Raw genomic sequence first — 17481 nt, 5'->3', positions numbered from 1 at the left:
TCAGAATTGCGAGTTATAAATTCAGAATTACGAGTTATAAAGTCAGAATTACAAGTTGTAAAGTCAGAATTGCGAGTTATAATGTCAGAATTGTGTGTTATAATGTCAGAATTGTGAATTATGTCAGAATTGCAAGTTTTAATGTCAGAATTATGAGTTGTAAAGTCAGAATTGCGAGTTTTAATCGCAAATCTGATGTTATAACTTGCAATTGCGAATATATCTCGCAATTTTAGGAAAAAAGTCGACCTTTTTAGCCTATTTTTTATTCTGTGTCGGATACAGTTTCCATTGGTAACTCACTCGATGATGTACATAATATCTGTAACACAATCTCACCACCCTCATTACTAGTGCATTTTCTTAACATTCGAGTGCCAGGAAGTCATTCATCTGAAGCCAAATAAATTCACTTATCCTTCGAGATACAATAAAACACTTCAAAGCCAAAGACAGCAGAATAAATAAAAGCAGAAATATGTGGAAACAACAATATATCCAGGTGCCTATGAGGACAGTATTGGGCAAATCTCACGAAACCTGTCAAGAAATGTGACCTGGGCATGTTTCAATGTTTCGATCACACTGGAACAGGCCAAAGCAAACGAGAAATACATAAAGTGCAATAACTGTATACAAATCTAGAGCAGAAATGCTTCAGCTGAGAGGGGAAATTTACTATTCTATAGTTCAGGAAACATCCCTGAGAACGGGAGACGTCCATTGAGTGTTAAAGGGATAGTTCACCCAAAAATTAAAATTAGCCCATAATTTACTCACCCTCAAGTCGTCCAGGTGTATATGACTTTCTTCTTTCAGACGAATACAGTCGGAGTTATATTAAAAAATGTCCTGGCTCTTCCAAGCTTTATAATGGCAGTGAAAGGCCATTTCTGTTTTGAAGTCCACCAAAGCTCATCCATCCATCATAAAAGTGCATCTATCCATCATAAAAGTGCATCTATCCATGATTAAAGTGCATCTATCCATGATTAAAGTGCATCTATGCATGATTAAAGTGCATCTATGCATGATTAAAGTGCTCCACAGGCTCTGGGAGGTTAATAAAGGCCTTCTGAAGAGAAGCGGTGCGTTCGTGTAAGAAAAATATCCATATTTATGACGTCGGATGTAGGAGTAGCGTAAGCTTTGACGTGATGGATCGTTTTATGATGGATAGATGCACTTTTATGATGGATAGATGCACTTTTATGATGCACTTCTATGACAGATAGATGCACTTTTATGATCTATAGATGCACTTTTATGATGGATAGATGCACTTTTATGATGCACTTCTATGACGGATAGATGCACTTTTATGATGCACTTCTATGACGGATAGATGCACTTTTATGATCTATAGATGCACTTTTATGATGCACTTCTATGACGGATAGATGCACTTTTATGATGGATAGATGCACTTTTATGATGGATAGATGCACTTTTATGATGGATAGATGCACTTTTATGATGGATAGATGCACTTTTATGATGCACTTCTATGACGGATAGATGCACTTTTATGGACTTCAAAACAAAAACTAGCTATTCACTCCCATTATAAAGCTTGGAAGAGCAAGGACATTTTTTAATATAACTCCGATTGTAATCGTCTGAAAGAAGAATGTCATATACACCTAGGATGACTTGAGGGCGAGTAAATCATGGGGTAATTGAATTTTTTGTAACTAACCCCTAAAAAGTGAGTTTTAGCCATCATGCAACGATGGCGCGTTGTGTGTGTTCAGCGAGAGAAGGTGTGTGTGTCGTTGTGAAGGCTGACGGTGGGCGAGGAACGCTCTCTCTGAGCCCTGCAGGAGCTTCTGCTGCACCGGCAGCGCTGGATCCACATGACGTTACGTGTGATGCTCTCTCCGTCCGGGCAGAGGAACCGCAGACGCACCGTTCGGGAAGCGGACGGCTGACAGCATCTGCCATCCACACACACACCACACACACGAGGCCGGAGGCGGCGGGCCGTGGAGCAGCCGGCAAACGTGATCCGCTCAGGTTCCCGAGACCTCACTGTCCGTCGACACTTCTTTCCTCTCTGAATGACATTACAAAGCAACAGGAAACCATTAATGAGAGTCATAATACCTCCATATGAAGACATTAATTTAATATTCAACCATATTATTGATCGGACTGCATTGACACCATTATATTTACAAGGCAGGGCTTATTGCGTGTTGCATTAGGCTTGAACCGATCACTGCACAGACCGACCGGTTTATGACATCAAAGTACCGCGAGAACAATTCAAAAGCAAAGGAGCCGTCTACTTTCTATTCGCTCTCGCGGTACTTTGATGGCATTCACCGATCGGTCTGTGCAGCGCCGGATCAAGCCGAACAAGCCTATTTTCTCACATTCATAGTCATATGAGTCAGTGCACCATCTTGGGCTGCGTTCCTGTCCACTTTTAGACACCCACTTGCAAACTTCCCTAAGCACTTCTCCTCGGGGTAATCCCGTTGAATATGATTTCACCAAGTACCACAACAACTTTTCAATCAACCAATCAGATTTGAGGGACAAGTTTACAATTTATGTCAAGTTTAGGCTTAGAACCAGGGTGAGGTGCTTCAACATAATTTCCCTCTGATTTTAGGGAAAAGTTATGGGTAGGGTTAGGTTTAGGGTAGGGATAAGGTAGGGACTTAATTTTGGGACAGGAATGTTATTCCAGGATCAACAAAATATGTTGATCCAGGAACATGTCTTACTTGGCAAAATCATGGTGACCGGGGAATCCCTGCCGCCATTTTGAAGTGCGTTCCACTTCTTGAAGTGGACGAGGGGAGTTTATATGGACAGACCCTCGCTCCCTCGATTTTGACAGAGGGAGCGAGTCTACTTCATATGTACACTTCAGACAGCTCCATATACCATAATGCAACACGATTGTGACGTCAACGCATATTGCGTTTATTTTACCCCACCACAAACAACTCTATGATATATTAATTATTGAAAAAAGAAATACACTATATACATATAGAATGGTGCATTAAACAATATCGTAAGGGAAGAAAATAAATAATGCATCAACCCCATAGTGGATTCTAAGTGATCAAGGGCTTATACTGTACGTTCCAGTTCAACCTATTGCAGTTTCCGCCAGTAGTGGGCACTCATGCAACGTAAGCAATGACGTACATCCGAGTGAACGAGACGGAGGGAAGTTAGCGAGTGAAGGGCATGACAATTTTGGACTGGAACGCAGCCCGGGTATATCTAAAGTCTTTGGTTTCTCTGACCAGTGATGGGAAATGGAAAACCCGGAGTGAATCCGGATTACAGTGTGATTTTTGTGGAACTTGCTTTCACTCCACTCTCAGCTCGGATCCAGTCCGTGTGTTGCCTTGTGATGTGCAAACTGATATATTTTTAATTTTAACATTAAATATGTGAACTAACTGGACGAATTTTGTCAGAAACGTAAGCTGCTCAATATTTAAAGTAAGGCAGGCAATGTTTTTCATAAGCACTTTAACCCTCTGGGGTCTAAGGTGTTTTTGGGGTCCTTGAGATGTTCTGACATGCCCTGACATTTTTGCTTTTTTCAGTTGCTTATAAACATATTAATGGCAAAGGTGTAAATTCACTCTATATAGCACAAACAGGGCTACCATCATATGTGAGCACCATGCATGTACATGTTTGTATTTTTGAGAGAATAATGTTTATGCATGGTTATTGAAAAAACTAAAAACTAAAGTTTCTGAAATAAGGCCATAAAACACATTCTAAATATGTGTCAATAAGACTTTTGACTAATGGATGTCATCGCCTTTTTTCTTCAAAATGATGTGAAAATGATCCTGCCTAATCATTCACATAACACAATGCATTGATTTAAATTTTGCAAAACACTTTCTGTCTGGAAAGGCAATATGCGGAGTGGGCGTCAACAATCATGCATATTTAGTGGTTCGCACCTGGAGACAATGGGGCCCACATACTTAATGAGCCATTCATTCAGGTGTGTCACAAGAAAGAATGCAAGAGCAACAGTTGGAAGCATCTCGTGTTTTTTTTATTTTTCCACAAATTGTGCTTGCAAATTGGCCTATAATATCAAAAGGAAAACATGTCTAGTAATTGTGCAGTTAATTCTCATACTGTATTTTCAGTTTTGGAATATTTATTCTCTCCCCAAATTTGTCACTAATAAAACACAATAAAAAATTATTTTAAAGAAAAGGCTTATATTTACCTTTAATTAGTTTGTTTACATCTACCTTGTATTTTATTTTTTTTATTAAAACACTTGAATTGTTGTTGTAATTGTAACCTTTTTAATAATAAAAAAAAAATACAAGGTAGATGTAAACAAACTAATTTGTATGATAAAATGTATTCTTTGTAAAAACTAAAGTATACATTTTATCATACATATTTCAAAGTTAAGGATTCATTACTTGAATATAGCCTAGGCTACATTGGAATAAACACTATAACATATTATTTAATTATTTTTGACAAAACATACTATATTTAACATATGAGCAAAAATTGGCAAACAAAAGCTTATTTGAGGTGGCAGATATTTTACAGTAAAAATGTATAATCTATCCAAAACTAATCAATGAAATTTTGTCTTTCATATGTCTGTAACATAGTAACTTTCGTTTTTATTATAAAAAGTATAAATGTTAATTTGCAGTTTAATACGTTGCTTATACAAATACATTTTATTTCAACATATTTCACTCAATTTTTACTCAGTAGCCTATAGCAATACAGTTTGCTAAAAGCGAAACATTCACAGACAGAAACGATTCAAATTTAAACCGTCTTTTGCCAGTTGTTGTAAACAGCGGCATCTCTGCCGTTCATTCATTCATGCACAGAAACGCGCCGCACTTGAGAATGAAAAAAAAACGTACTACATTATTCCATAGCCTCGGATCTGTTGCTCCTCGTAATTCTGAGGTAAATTTTCCATTATAGTATTATTCCTCACAGCGCTGCGAGACTGTGTAAACAAGTACAATGATCTGATGTGTTTTCTCGAGCTGATGTGGGCGTTCACAGTTTGCGTGGATTGCCTCAGACATTTGCGTTTGAATAGCGCGCGCTCTCCGTGGGTGGGGTCACATTACATTTGAATGAGCTCTAATTAGCTCGACTGGAATCGCTCTCTTTTAATGCAGATTTCACAAGATGAGAATATTTGTTTTTTATATAAATTACTTCATTTAAAAGAAGAGAATTCAAGCTTCATGCCTGTGTGTCTGTATGTCTGTTTGACTGAGTATTCGCTGAGTTATGGTTCATTTTCGGACGCGTTTCAGAATGGACTACACTGACAGAGAGAAGGCAGAACTCGCATCATGTTTATTTTTCTTTATTTGGCGAAAAGCACAACACTTTGTTTTTATTGTGAGTATACACAAAAATAATACAGCCGACCTCAGGGGGTTAAGTTATATTGGCTGAAACTCTCTTCAAATCCTGATTGCAATCAATAATAGAAGGGGATAAGAATAATAAGAAAAAAAGTACATAAATCTTCTGTGGAAGTCTTAGGAAAAAAGTGTATGGGTATATAGATGATTGAATGTACATTATGTATGTCTACTCATTTCACTATATCTCACCTTCATAGCTGGAGTGATGTCACATTCTCGGATCTGGCAAAGGCGAGTCTCTCGAACCAGCTTGCACTGTGCATTACTATTGCTCACACGACTTGAGATGCCAAACCCGCAGGAAGCAGAACATTCGGACCAGTCGGTGGTCTGTGGGAAACATTCGGATGTTGGGAAGGGGACCAGAGACACCGGCACAGACGCCCACTCTGCAGGGTTAATGAGAAAACAAAGCCATAAAGAACACATTTCACCTTTGTGGTTGCTAAGGTACTTTAACTGTTGCTAAAGTGTTCAGAGTGGTTGCTAGGGCATTATGGGTAGTTACTAGGGGGTTCTGGGTGGCTGCTAGGCAGTTGCATACTGATAATGTCCCCCTGTAGTCAATTTTATCCCTTAAAACTCATCTTTGATCACCAAAATGACATATTTAAACGTAATGTAACTCTACACCCTTGCCTAATTTAGAATACGCGGTTCTATGAATATGCAAATTAGCCCCGCCTCCACTCACTCAGAGCAGCTCAGAGATCCAATGGTATCGCTTTTTACAGTGTTTTTTACAGTTTTAAGGAGAAAATACTCAGCAATGGTGTTGACTTATGAATTTACACATGGTTTGTCTTTTAAAAACATTTTAAATACACCACATAGACATATAAAAAACATTAAAAACTTGATTTTCACCACAGGGGGACTTTAAGGTCACGTTTCAAGTCAGGTCTTTGTTTATTTTTTATTTTGTTACATGGGTTCTCACTTCAACTTGCTTTCATTGGACATTCATTAAATTTTTCGGTAACACTTTACAATAACAGGGCATGAATAATCATGTACTAAAACCTGAATTAATTGTTACTTCAACATGAACTCATGATTAGTGAAGATATGAACTAATCATCAACCAATGAAGAGTGATCCTTAACTATGACAGGAGTCATAATGATTCATGCATGAATAACAGCAGCTTTAAACATGTTAGTACATTAATGCATTAATTAACATTTAGGGTCAAATAAATCAATCAGGCTCTGTAAGAATAAATATGAAATATTTTGACTTTGAAACACATTTAAACTATTTATTAGTCATAATTTAAACTATTAACATCAGCAGCTTCATCATAGACATTACTGAAAGGCACAGGATTAGTTTGTCATTAATTTCAATGATCCTCCTTATCAAACATTATACACTAATAATTTATCTTAAAATGTCCTAATCTATTTTGCGATATTCTCTTTCCCATCAAACTAAACCTACTGTCACTTACAACAAAAAAATTGCCAAACAGGAAACATGAGCTAAGGTCAGGGGAACGTTTGTTGGGATCAGTACAGTCACTCTCCATCCAGACACAGGCGTGATGAGACTGTACCTCCATTCTCTGACTTTTTGAAAAGCCACACAACATCACTTAACTGGGCTGAATACTAGTTGTAGTACATGTGTATGTGATTGTAAGTTTATGATAAATCATGAGCTGAAATTGGTAAGTAGTTAACAGTGAATTAATTATGATGTGTCCCCTCAAGTAAAGTCATGACACAGTCATGCATTAACAAGCCATTACTTTATGTTAGTGTATGGTTAGTTAATCATGATTTAGTAATGATGTGCCCCCTCAAGTAAAGTCATGACACAGTCATATGACATAATGATGCATTAACAAGCCATTAGTTGATGTTAATGTATGGTTAGTTAACAATTAATTTATTATGATGTGTCAGTTAAGTCATGACACAATTATGCACTTACAAACATTAACTAAAATATGAATAAACATATACAATAAGAGTGCCATCCTTATTCCTTTACACCCATGGTACAAAAAAACAAAGATAAAAATGATGTGTAGGTCTTGTATTATTATTTATACAATTAAACATATATGGACTTAAAAGAAAGCCCAAACATACCTGTAAAGACACACATATGGCACTTTACATGTAAAATATGGCATAAGCTATAGGCTAATGCTAATCGAACCATATACATGTAAACAACAAAAGAAACATTTAATTATTGTACATAACCTCATGAAAACTCCCAAATACAACATACATGCAAACATGTCTTTAATTATTAATTCTGTTTACCAAAGCAGTCAACATTTATGAGATTGAAATGCCAGTATTGCCTTATGAACTCAACTAACGTGCCAAGCGAGCACCGAGTGCGTCACTAATGAGAAACACTTTTCCCACCAGAAACAAACCCAACATACTGTAGATCCAGGAAGAAAAGTAGCTATTACTAAACATAGGCCTAAATGAACAATAAAAATCAGAAAACGGTTTAGATCAAATTACATTTTTTAGTGGTAGTTATTAGTCTATTTTCCACCTTTATTTAGACGGCTAAATGGCTAAATAACCATGTGCCATTCCAATTATTTGTCACAAAGCTGCAAATGGCAGATTATGATATTACAGTTTAAATTATGGCAGTATTAAATCATATGTTTAATTAAAATTTAGATTACTTCTTATTATTCTTACAGAGACTGATTGATTTAACTTACCCCAAAACGTTAATTAATGAATTAACTATCAAACAGGTACTAACATGTTAATTTCATAATTTAACAATTTAATTTCATTAATAACAATTAATTAAGGTATTAGTACATGATTATTCATGCCCTGTTATTGTAAAGTGTTACCCATTTTTCATCTATGCCAAGGCCGCATTTCTCATTTTTGTTTAATTTAACTCGGTGCACTAAAATAACTAGAACTGAAACTGAAATAAAAAGGTATAAAAACTATATATACATATTTTCATAAGTCGACAGCATTGCTGAGTATTTCCTCCTTAAAACTGCAGTGAACCAAAGACAGTCTCAAAAACACGCTTTGAAATCGCTGGTGTTTCTGACGTCACAAACTACCTTGTAACCAATCAGATCAACGTGTGATCGTCAACCAGTGGATCTCTGAGCTGAGTGAGTGAGTGGAGGCAGGGCTCATTTGCATATCCAAAATTGGCAGATTTTGGTGTCATTTTGGTGATGAAAGATGAGTTTTAAGGGATAAAATGATTGACTACAGGGGGACTTTAACTAATTTAAATATAGAAGTGCAATACCTTGGAAGGAGCCCCTGGTGGACTGTGAGCTGTCAGGGCTCTGTAAGAGTCTGCTGATGTGGTTGTACGGGGTGTGTTGAGGACGAGGGTCCGACGGCTCTTCCCTGATGCTGTTCTGATGGTCACACACCCACTCCTCACAGCAGCGGCCCGGTGGCGTCTCCAGGCGAGGGTGTGTGCAGTGTGTGTCGGGAACAGGGATGTGCTGTGGACACACAGGCATGCAGCCCAACACACCATCCATACAACTGCACTGGTGTCTGCAGTCGGGCTGGAAGTCCTCGCCGTGCTGATACACACGTCCTCCAAACTCACACGGGCGGCCCTGGGCATCAGCTGACACACACACACACACACACACATATTATATATATAACACACACAACACACACACTTTATATATATAAAGTTTTTCTCTGCATTGACAGTAATAACATTGTATTTGGGGATGATTCTTTACTATCGGTCTGTCTGTCTGTCTATCTATCTATCTATCTATCTATCTATCTATCTATCTATCTGTCTGTCTGTCTGTCTGTCTGTCTGTCTGTCTATCTATCTATCTATCTATCTATCTATCTATCTATCTATCTGTCTATCTGTCTGTCTGTCTGTCTGTCTGTCAGTCTATCTATCTATCTATCTATCTGTCTGTCTGTCTGTCTGTCTGTCTGCATATCTATCTATCTATCTATCTATCTATCTATCTATCTGACTGTCTGTCTGTCTGTCTGCATATCTATCTATCTATCTATCTATCTGTCTGTCTGTCTGTCTGTCTGCATATCTATCTATCTGTCTGTCTGTCTGTCTGTCTGTCTGTCTGCATATCTATCTATCTATCTATCTATCTATCTATCTATCTATCTATCTATCTATCTATCTATCTATCTATCTATCTATCTGTCTGTCTGTCTGTCTGTCTGCATATCTATCTATCTATCTATCTATCTATCTATCTATCTGTCTGTCTGTCTGTCTGTCTGTCTGTCTGTCTGTCTGTCTGTCTGTCTATCTATCTATCTATCTGTCTGTCTGTCTGCATATCTATCTATCTATCTATCTGTCTGTCTGTCTGTCTGTCTGTCTGCATATCTATCTATCTATCTATCTATCTATCTGTCTGTCTGTCTGTCTGTCTGTCTGTCTATCTATCTATCTATCTGTCTGTCTGTCTGCATATCTATCTATCTATCTATCTATCTATCTATCTATCTATCTATCTATCTGTCTATCTATCTGTCTGTCTGTCTGTCTATCTATCTGTCTTGTCTGTCTGTCTATCTATCTACATCTAAAATTTTACAAACAAACACCAACATATTTTTTTTATCTTCTTAGTTCAAATTGAAATGAAAATGAAAATGCCGTGAATGTATAGAGCTTACTATATTACATTTTCTACATTATTATTTTACATTTCAAAAATGAGGAAGAATTACAGTTTTTCTCAGTCGCTTTGGTGCATTTCTCACATCACTATTTACATTTGCACAACAGTTAGTTCAACCTCCACAACATTTAGTCATTTGTGCACATCATAGTAGCAGTTTCTCATTCCTTCCAACAAATTGCAAATGTTTTTGGACATGCATCAATTGCTTTCATACAACTCTCTGCTGTTTTATAACATTATCATTTGCTTATGTCATGTCAGTCAAAATTAACTATGCTTGTGAATGCTGAATAGTCATTCCATATAAAACTAATAGTCCTCATTTCATTGCTTGAGTCATTACATACAAAAATGTTGAACTAGTTGTCAAAATCTGTCAAGCAAATTTTACACATTTTTTTAAATCTTTTTTTTTTCCTGAAAATGTCTCCTAAATTGAACAATTTCTCTCAGGTGAATCTCAGCTTTCACTGATGAGGAACGTCTGGATATGCATGAATGATTACAGTACTATGTATGTTGTATGTTCAGTACCAATATGTACTGCAATATTGTTTACAGTTGTGCACAGCTCTACCCAAAGAGAGTTTATGTTTGTTGTAAATAAGGGTGTATTTTTTCTTTTGCACAATGCTGTGAACAAATTAGAATATTGCAAAGAGCATATGCAGTAAAAATGTGAAACATACATATTCAGTGTCTTGTACTCAGTTACCTCACTAAATACAGTAATGTGTAACTTTACTGTATTTTTCAAATGGCTGTGGAAGTAGTATATAGTGCTGTCTTGAGCATTTTCAGGTAGTGTCACCAAGATCTGACTTTTTTGCATTGGAAAGCATTTACAGAGTAAACTGTCATAATGAAAACATGACAAAGCCATTTGACTATCTTGTTCATAGACAATGGTGTCAGGACTTTTCATCTTGATGACACTGACACTTTCATTGACATGAATACTTGCTTTTGAGGAATGAGCTATCCATTTTGAGCAAGTGACACACTTTTGAAGGTTATCAGCTAGGTTTTGCAGTTTGTACTAATTGTTTTGAGAACTGCATTAACTGTTGTGCAAATGTAAATAGTGATGTGAGAAATGCACCAAAGCGACTGAGAAAAACTGTAAATAATAAGAGAGAGAAAAAACTTTAAAGTTATGATAATTTTTCCTTTAAAATATATATTTTTTTATTAAAAGTAATCTTTCGGGAACTGAAAAATCACCCATTATTTTTTAAAGCAGTCAGTCCCAGAATGCCATGTGTTTCTCGCACCTCTACAGAGTCCCCGGCGCGGGTCCCCTCCGGCCCCCAGGTGGCAGCGCAGGCCCTTGATGTGGTCGCAGGGTCGGTCAGGGCCACATTGCTGGTTAAACTGTTGAGCACAAACCTTACAGCATCCGCACTCGTCCAACACCCGACTGACCCCGAGCGGACAGGAGGGAGGATCCCGAGGGCACGAGCACGGGCGGGAACAGCCACGGGATCCCTAGGGAACATACAACACTTTATTTCGATAGTCCACTTTAGACAGTCTACTCACTATAAGTAACTTTGCAGCTACATGTCAACTAACTCTCATTAGAGTATTAGACTGTCTGCTTAATATCTGCTAACACTTTATTTTGTTGCTTCCCATTCCCAACAGACATTCTACTGACTATAAGTAACTTAGCAACTACAAGTCAACTTATTCTCCTAACCCGAACCCTAACACCTAACCATAACCTAACAGTCTACTGACAGTCTACTAATACTCTAATGAGAATTAGTTGACATGTAGTTGCAAAGTTACTTATAGTGAGTAGACTGTCTAAAGTGGACTATTGAATTAAAGAGTAACCTACTCTCACTTCATGACATGAAGATCAGGGGCCTGTTGCATAAACATAGCCATTATGTTAAGACAGTGTCTGAAGATCTAGCAGGCATCAGATTAGGCCAATCTACATTTTTTGTAAATTATTTTAAAGCTGGAGTCCGCAGTTTTTCCTCTTTGTCGCCATCTCTGTTCGAAATCTGCAATTGCAGTTATTCGCGGAATAATCAACTTTACGTGGGTTGTGCCTCGGCACGGCACAGCGCGGATGAATCCAATGTTTTGAGGAGAATGTGCGGCTGTCAGTCGCTGCCGGTGTGGATACTGGCATTCGCAATCACAGATTATACTTTTTGAAGTATGACCAATATAAGAATTATACTTTTTGAAGTATGACCAATATAAGAATTTTCGCCGGAAAATGTCGTCTGAATAAGTGAGTAACATCCACTTTTGTTCTGACCAACTAAAGGCGGGCGTACACGGTGCGAGTTCGGACACTCAGGAGTCGGGAGGTCGTGAGATATTGCACACGTTGCGAGTCAGTTTAACTGATAATCGCGTCAAAGCAGCTGGCCTGGTACACGGCACGACTGTTCTGCACGAATTTTATCCCGAGCCAGCAGCAATCACGTGAGCTTTCGCGCTAAACACAGAGACCGTCAATTTGCATGCAGGCAAAGCTTCAGATAGAAAAATGACAGAAATATATGTGCAAATGATTTGTTGAAAAGCAGAGAAAGCCATTCCTTTCAACATAACTTGATTGAGTGTGTGTGTGTGTGTTTGTGTGTGAGACAGTGTATGCGCACGCTGTATGGTTTCTGCCACTGAGGTATAGCCCCATCGACGTGGTTGTGTATGATTTGGCAATAGGGGACAGCTGGTGAAAATCGGGCCGACTCCCCGAATTTTTTAAACATGTTTAAAAATGATCGGGAGGTCGGGGAGGTGCTCGTAACGTGATCGGCTCGGCTCGTAATTCCTCTCACACGCTGCGAGCCGCGACCATGCGAGCATCACCGATTCCACTCGATTTCTCCCGAGTGAAAAAAATCATCTGCGAGCTCGTAAAAACAGCAAAAATCGCACCCTGTACGCCCGCCTTAAAAGGAAAAAAGCATTGCAGTAAATCGCACTGATTAAATCTAACGATCACTTATCATCACATCAAACCATGCAAATTATACTTTGTTCTCAAATTGTTAATGTTAACAACATCAGCATTGCATTAATGCCCTTCTGATATTTGTCCTTGTTTTCGCGTGGGCCGGTTGCAGTCTCTTTTTTTCTGTAGCCACTACGAAGTCTTTCGCGTTTTACAGCTGGTGAATCTCCTGCTGGTGATTGTCGTTTGAACCTTTCTGGATCCGCCATCAAATTGATAAGTTTAATCATATCAAGTGCTTTGAGAAAAAGCTATAAATCTCCACCTCCAAAATCCTCACACTCATCGCCGACTAGCCGAGACTCTTCTTTATGTGGACAGATGTGACGTAATGACGCAAAGACATGCTCGAATTTCCCATGGAAATCCACCAGTACCGCATTATTACAAGCTTACCGTTCTGAATCGAGCTAAGGCAAGCAGAGAGTTTTGAACACTGGCTGGTTATGTACTTGCTCAAAAATTTATTTGTGGATCATTTTTAACCCAAAAAAGCTACGGACTGCAGCTTTAAAAAGTTATGAACAGTCTTAAAGATAAAAAAACTGATGTCTAACTTGGAAGTCTATGGGAACAGCGTGAGAGATGAGCGAGCAGAAGAAATCAAAGGCTTTCACTGTGATGTGTTGTCAGGCCAATGTTTTGTAAGTTTGTATGAGTGGGTCAGGCTGTGTTTATATAAAACACTCTCTTAAGTGTCTGTGTTTGAAATGGGACTGTAATTGAATCATAAATATACACTGTAAGATAAACTGCGCCGCTGTTACCATTAGGAGCTGTTTGTACCTGATCTCCATAGAAATATTTTCCTGAACTAATCTCAAAATGCTGTGCTTATAGTTAAAATTTTCTATAAATCCTCAATAAAATTTTATAGAAAAACGTCTCTTCTGCTCACCAAGACTACATTTATTTGATCAAAAATTCAGCAAAAACAGTAATCTTGTGAAATATTATTGCAATATATATATATATATATATATATATATATATATATATATATATATATAAAACTTAATAAATAAATGTAATTAATAATAAATTAATAATAAATGTAATTTATTGCTGTGATCAAAGCTGAATTTTCAGCATCATTACTCCAGTCTTCAGTGTCACATGATCCTTCAGAAATCACTCTAATATGATGATTTGATGCTCAAGAAACATTTATGATTATTATCAATGTTGAAAACAATTGTGCTGCTTCATATTTTTGTGAAACTGATACATTTATTCAGAATTCTGTGATGAATAAAACGTTTTTGTAGATCAGTATTTTTTTAAATAAAATATGTTATATCATTATAAATGTCTTTACTGTCACTTTTCATCAATTTAATGCATCCTTGCCAAATAAAAGCATTCATTTCTTGGCTTTCTGACCCCAAACTTTTGAACAGAAGTGTATATTTTTACTTTAAAAAAAATCTAAATAAATGCAATCATAAAAAATACATTTTTAGAATCTTCATATGTCAAGGAAACCGCATCAGTTTGCTTCATCACAAACTATTAGTTTTGAGAATGAGAATAAAATAGATTCAAACAAATATTAGGTTCACTTTCGTTCAATAAAGAGAAATTGAGCATTAGTACGTATCAAAGTACAACAACAATAATAGACTGTTTGTAATTTCCCAAAAGATCATTTTTTTGGGATCACACAGCTATCAAAGACTAACAGATTTCTTATGCAATGTCTGTGAACTGACATGTGTGCAGGATCAGATCTACTCACCTCTCCGTCAGATGAGCATAAAACAAACAAAAACACAAGGCATATAACGGCCTGGGTCCACTGATTCCTCCCAGAACACATTTCCAAGCTTCCCCCAAGAAATGAATACCAAAATAAATAAAAAATGTAACAAATCCCCAATGCAAAAAGCAGGTTTATCCACTTTCTAACGGACTCCGAAGATCTCAGAGGGTGTCTTCCAGCTCGTCTACTTTTTTAAGTAAGCGATTCAAAAATAATGCAGATACAGAGCGCATCAGTCAAACTAGAGTCTAAAAGTACAGACTCTAACTCAGATGCCTTGTCAGTTTCACAGAGCATTTCCAGAGGGGCAGGACACCTTATAGAGGAGAGAGAGAGAGAGAGAGAGAGAGAGAGAGAGAGAGAGAGAGAGAGAGAGAGAGAGAGAGAGAGAGAGAGAGAGAGAGAGAGAGCAGTGGGAGTGTGTCTTCATAATGAGGGATCCCTTATTTGTGTTGCTGGACCTCTAGGGAACAGGGTGTGAATGCAAAACTGCAAAACGAGACTGCAGGTCTCAGTAGTGTGGATTACACACGACAATGAAATGACACAAAACCACCAAGACACTTAATACAGGCTTAACAAACACTTAAATATAGGGTGTTCACCTGACCACACAATTTAATTGGCCATTTGTAATGTGTTACGAAAGCCGCACTGGAGTGCATAAGAAACATTGTTATGATAGTGGAACAATTGGGAAGGGAACTCCAACTGTTTTCCGTTCGGATGGGAAGTCCTGATGCAGATGCGAAGGAAAATCCCCATAAACAACTCAGCACACACACGCACACGCACACACACACACACACACACACACGTAACATTCTCATTGTCGTCCTGTAAGGACATGAAAAGTGTTTTCTATTCATTCGCAGGAAGAGCTCTCCACTGGGCCTCAGGTTTGTGTTGTGAAACTCAGGAAGAGAAACATGGGAAAGCAGGGAGATCTCCAGAGATTGCTTTCATAGAATTCATATATCAGCCCTGACTGTCCCTTTGAGACTTTTCTTTTCACCTTATACAAATCTGAATCAGCATGGTTTGTTTATAAGAATATATACTGTTAAAAAATGAATCAAAGTAAAAAGCCATCAGCTGTAGTTGCCAGAACTTTACCGTAAAAAAATATGGTAGCAATATTAAACCCTAATGCTCAAAACAATTAATTGGTTTTAGTAGGGCAAAGTTAAATTAAACAAACTAGTTCAATCAAATCAACTTTTTTGAGTATAAAGCGCTTTCTTTGTCTTTTGAGTTCACAAAACTGACCCATTTTAAGTCGTCTGAACTTGTTTTGAGTTTTATGAACTTGTTTCTTTTAATTGAGACAAAATTTAACTGAAACTGGTCTGGGATTTCCATTTACCAGCATGCTTTGCCATGGCACTCGAAAGGGAGCGTAAATGCTAAAATTAAGTGTTATATAATGTTTTTTTTGTGAATGTCTGTTGAGGAGCATCAAAAGGATGTGGCGGATCTGGTGAAGAAGCTGTCAGCAATCAAAATATTGATTGAAAATTGGTTGAAAATGATCAAATATGGTTGAGATTGCGAATATTAGCCAGATGCTAATAATGTACTGGAGATATGAGCTCTGACGATGACAGAGATGATGTTAAAAAGCATCTGAACCCTTCTAGATCAAAAAGATAATGAAATGTGGTTTATTTTATTCTTTTAGTTGTTATTAAAATATCAGGAGAGTTTTAAACCCCTGAGGCAGAGATCCATCCGTGATAGATATAGATCCGGGTCGCTGAAGACCTGAATATGTAATAATGATTGGCGAAGCATTCATGCATTTAAGGGTTAATCTGGTAAACTGAGGCTAATAGTTGGGCTCTACTGTGGGGTGCAGTGATACACATTAACTGAACAGGTGCTTTGCATCATAGCTGGCATTACCATATTTTAAAACTGAATAAATGACACACTAATCTCCACCTAATTCAGTGTGGTGGGGCTTTAACACTGAGGAATGAATCATATGAGAGGGTGAGAAATGTGAGCGAGTAACTTTGAGAGACAGGCGAGGAGTGAAGCCAAACATGGTTTGCTGGGAGGAGGGGAACAGGTGTGTGTGTGTGTGTGTGTGTGTGTGTGTGTGTGTGTGTGTGTGTGTGTGTGTGTGTGTGTGTGTGAATGCATAAAGACATCACAGTCAAGATTTTAGTACTGATTGTGCATCTGTCAGCTTGAGTGTGTATGTGTGTGTGTGTGTGTGTGTGTGTGTGTGTGTGTGTGTGTGTGTGTGTGTGTGCTCGCGTGTGTGTGTGAATGCATAAAGACATCACAGTCAGGATTTTAGTACTGATTGTGCATCTGTCAGCTTGAGTGTGTGTGTGTGTGTGTGTGTGTGTGTGTGTGTGTGTGTGTGTGTGTGTGTGTGTGTGTGTGTGTGTGTGTGAATGCATAAAGACATCACAGTCAGGATTTTAGTACTGATTGTGCATCTGTCAGCTTGAGTGTGTGTGTGTGTGTGTGTGTGTGTGTGTGTGTGAATGCATAAAGACATCACAGTCAAGATTTTAGTACTGATTGTGCATCTGTCAGCTTGAGTGTGTGTGTGTGTGTGTGTGTGTTTGTGCGTGTGTGTGTGTGTGTGTGTGTTTGTGTGTGTGTGTGTGTGTGTGTGTGTGTG

General features: G+C 37.9%; 1 protein-coding gene across 2 annotated transcripts; it reads right to left on the bottom strand.

The window, feature by feature from the left end:
* Positions 1–1021: 1021 nt before the first annotated feature.
* ccn1l2 (cellular communication network factor 1, like 2) lies at positions 1022–15135 on the bottom strand. 2 transcript variants are annotated; one of them, XR_013823819.1, is made up of 6 exons: positions 14817–15135; positions 11367–11580; positions 8697–9032; positions 5616–5815; positions 1395–2056; positions 1324–1360 (listed from the first exon to the last, which is right to left on the bottom strand). XR_013823819.1 is itself a non-coding variant. In XM_079896282.1 (5 exons), exons 1-5 carry the CDS (start codon positions 14895–14897, stop codon positions 1751–1753), a joined length of 1137 nt encoding a protein of 378 aa, XP_079752408.1. In that variant the 5' UTR covers positions 14898–15135; the 3' UTR covers positions 1022–1750. The 2 variants fall into 2 exon arrangements, 1 of the variants encoding a protein (XP_079752408.1); XM_079896282.1 differs by having other exon boundaries at positions 1022–2056.
* Between the last annotated feature and the right edge of the window lie 2346 nt (positions 15136–17481).

The sequence above is a fragment of the Squalius cephalus genome (assembly GCF_949319135.1).
Source record: "Squalius cephalus genome assembly, chromosome: 16".
Taxonomy (NCBI): domain Eukaryota; kingdom Metazoa; phylum Chordata; class Actinopteri; order Cypriniformes; family Leuciscidae; genus Squalius; species Squalius cephalus.
This window is presented reverse-complemented; position numbering and strand designations above follow the sequence as displayed.

What these genes read in the sequence shown, in the direction of transcription:
- ccn1l2 (XM_079896282.1), bottom strand. Translation starts at nt 14,897, where the DNA reads ATGTGTTCTGGGAGGAATCAGTGGACCCAGGCCGTTATATGCCTTGTG. An exon ending in CACCAGGGGCTCCTTCCAAG is followed by an intron (nt 5,816 to 8,696) that starts GTATTGCACTTC and finishes TTAACCCTGCAG; the next exon opens with AGTGGGCGTCTGTGCCGGTG. An exon ending in ACATCACTCCAGCTATGAAG is followed by an intron (nt 2,057 to 5,615) that starts GTGAGATATAGT and finishes AATGTCATTCAG; the next exon opens with AGAGGAAAGAAGTGTCGACG.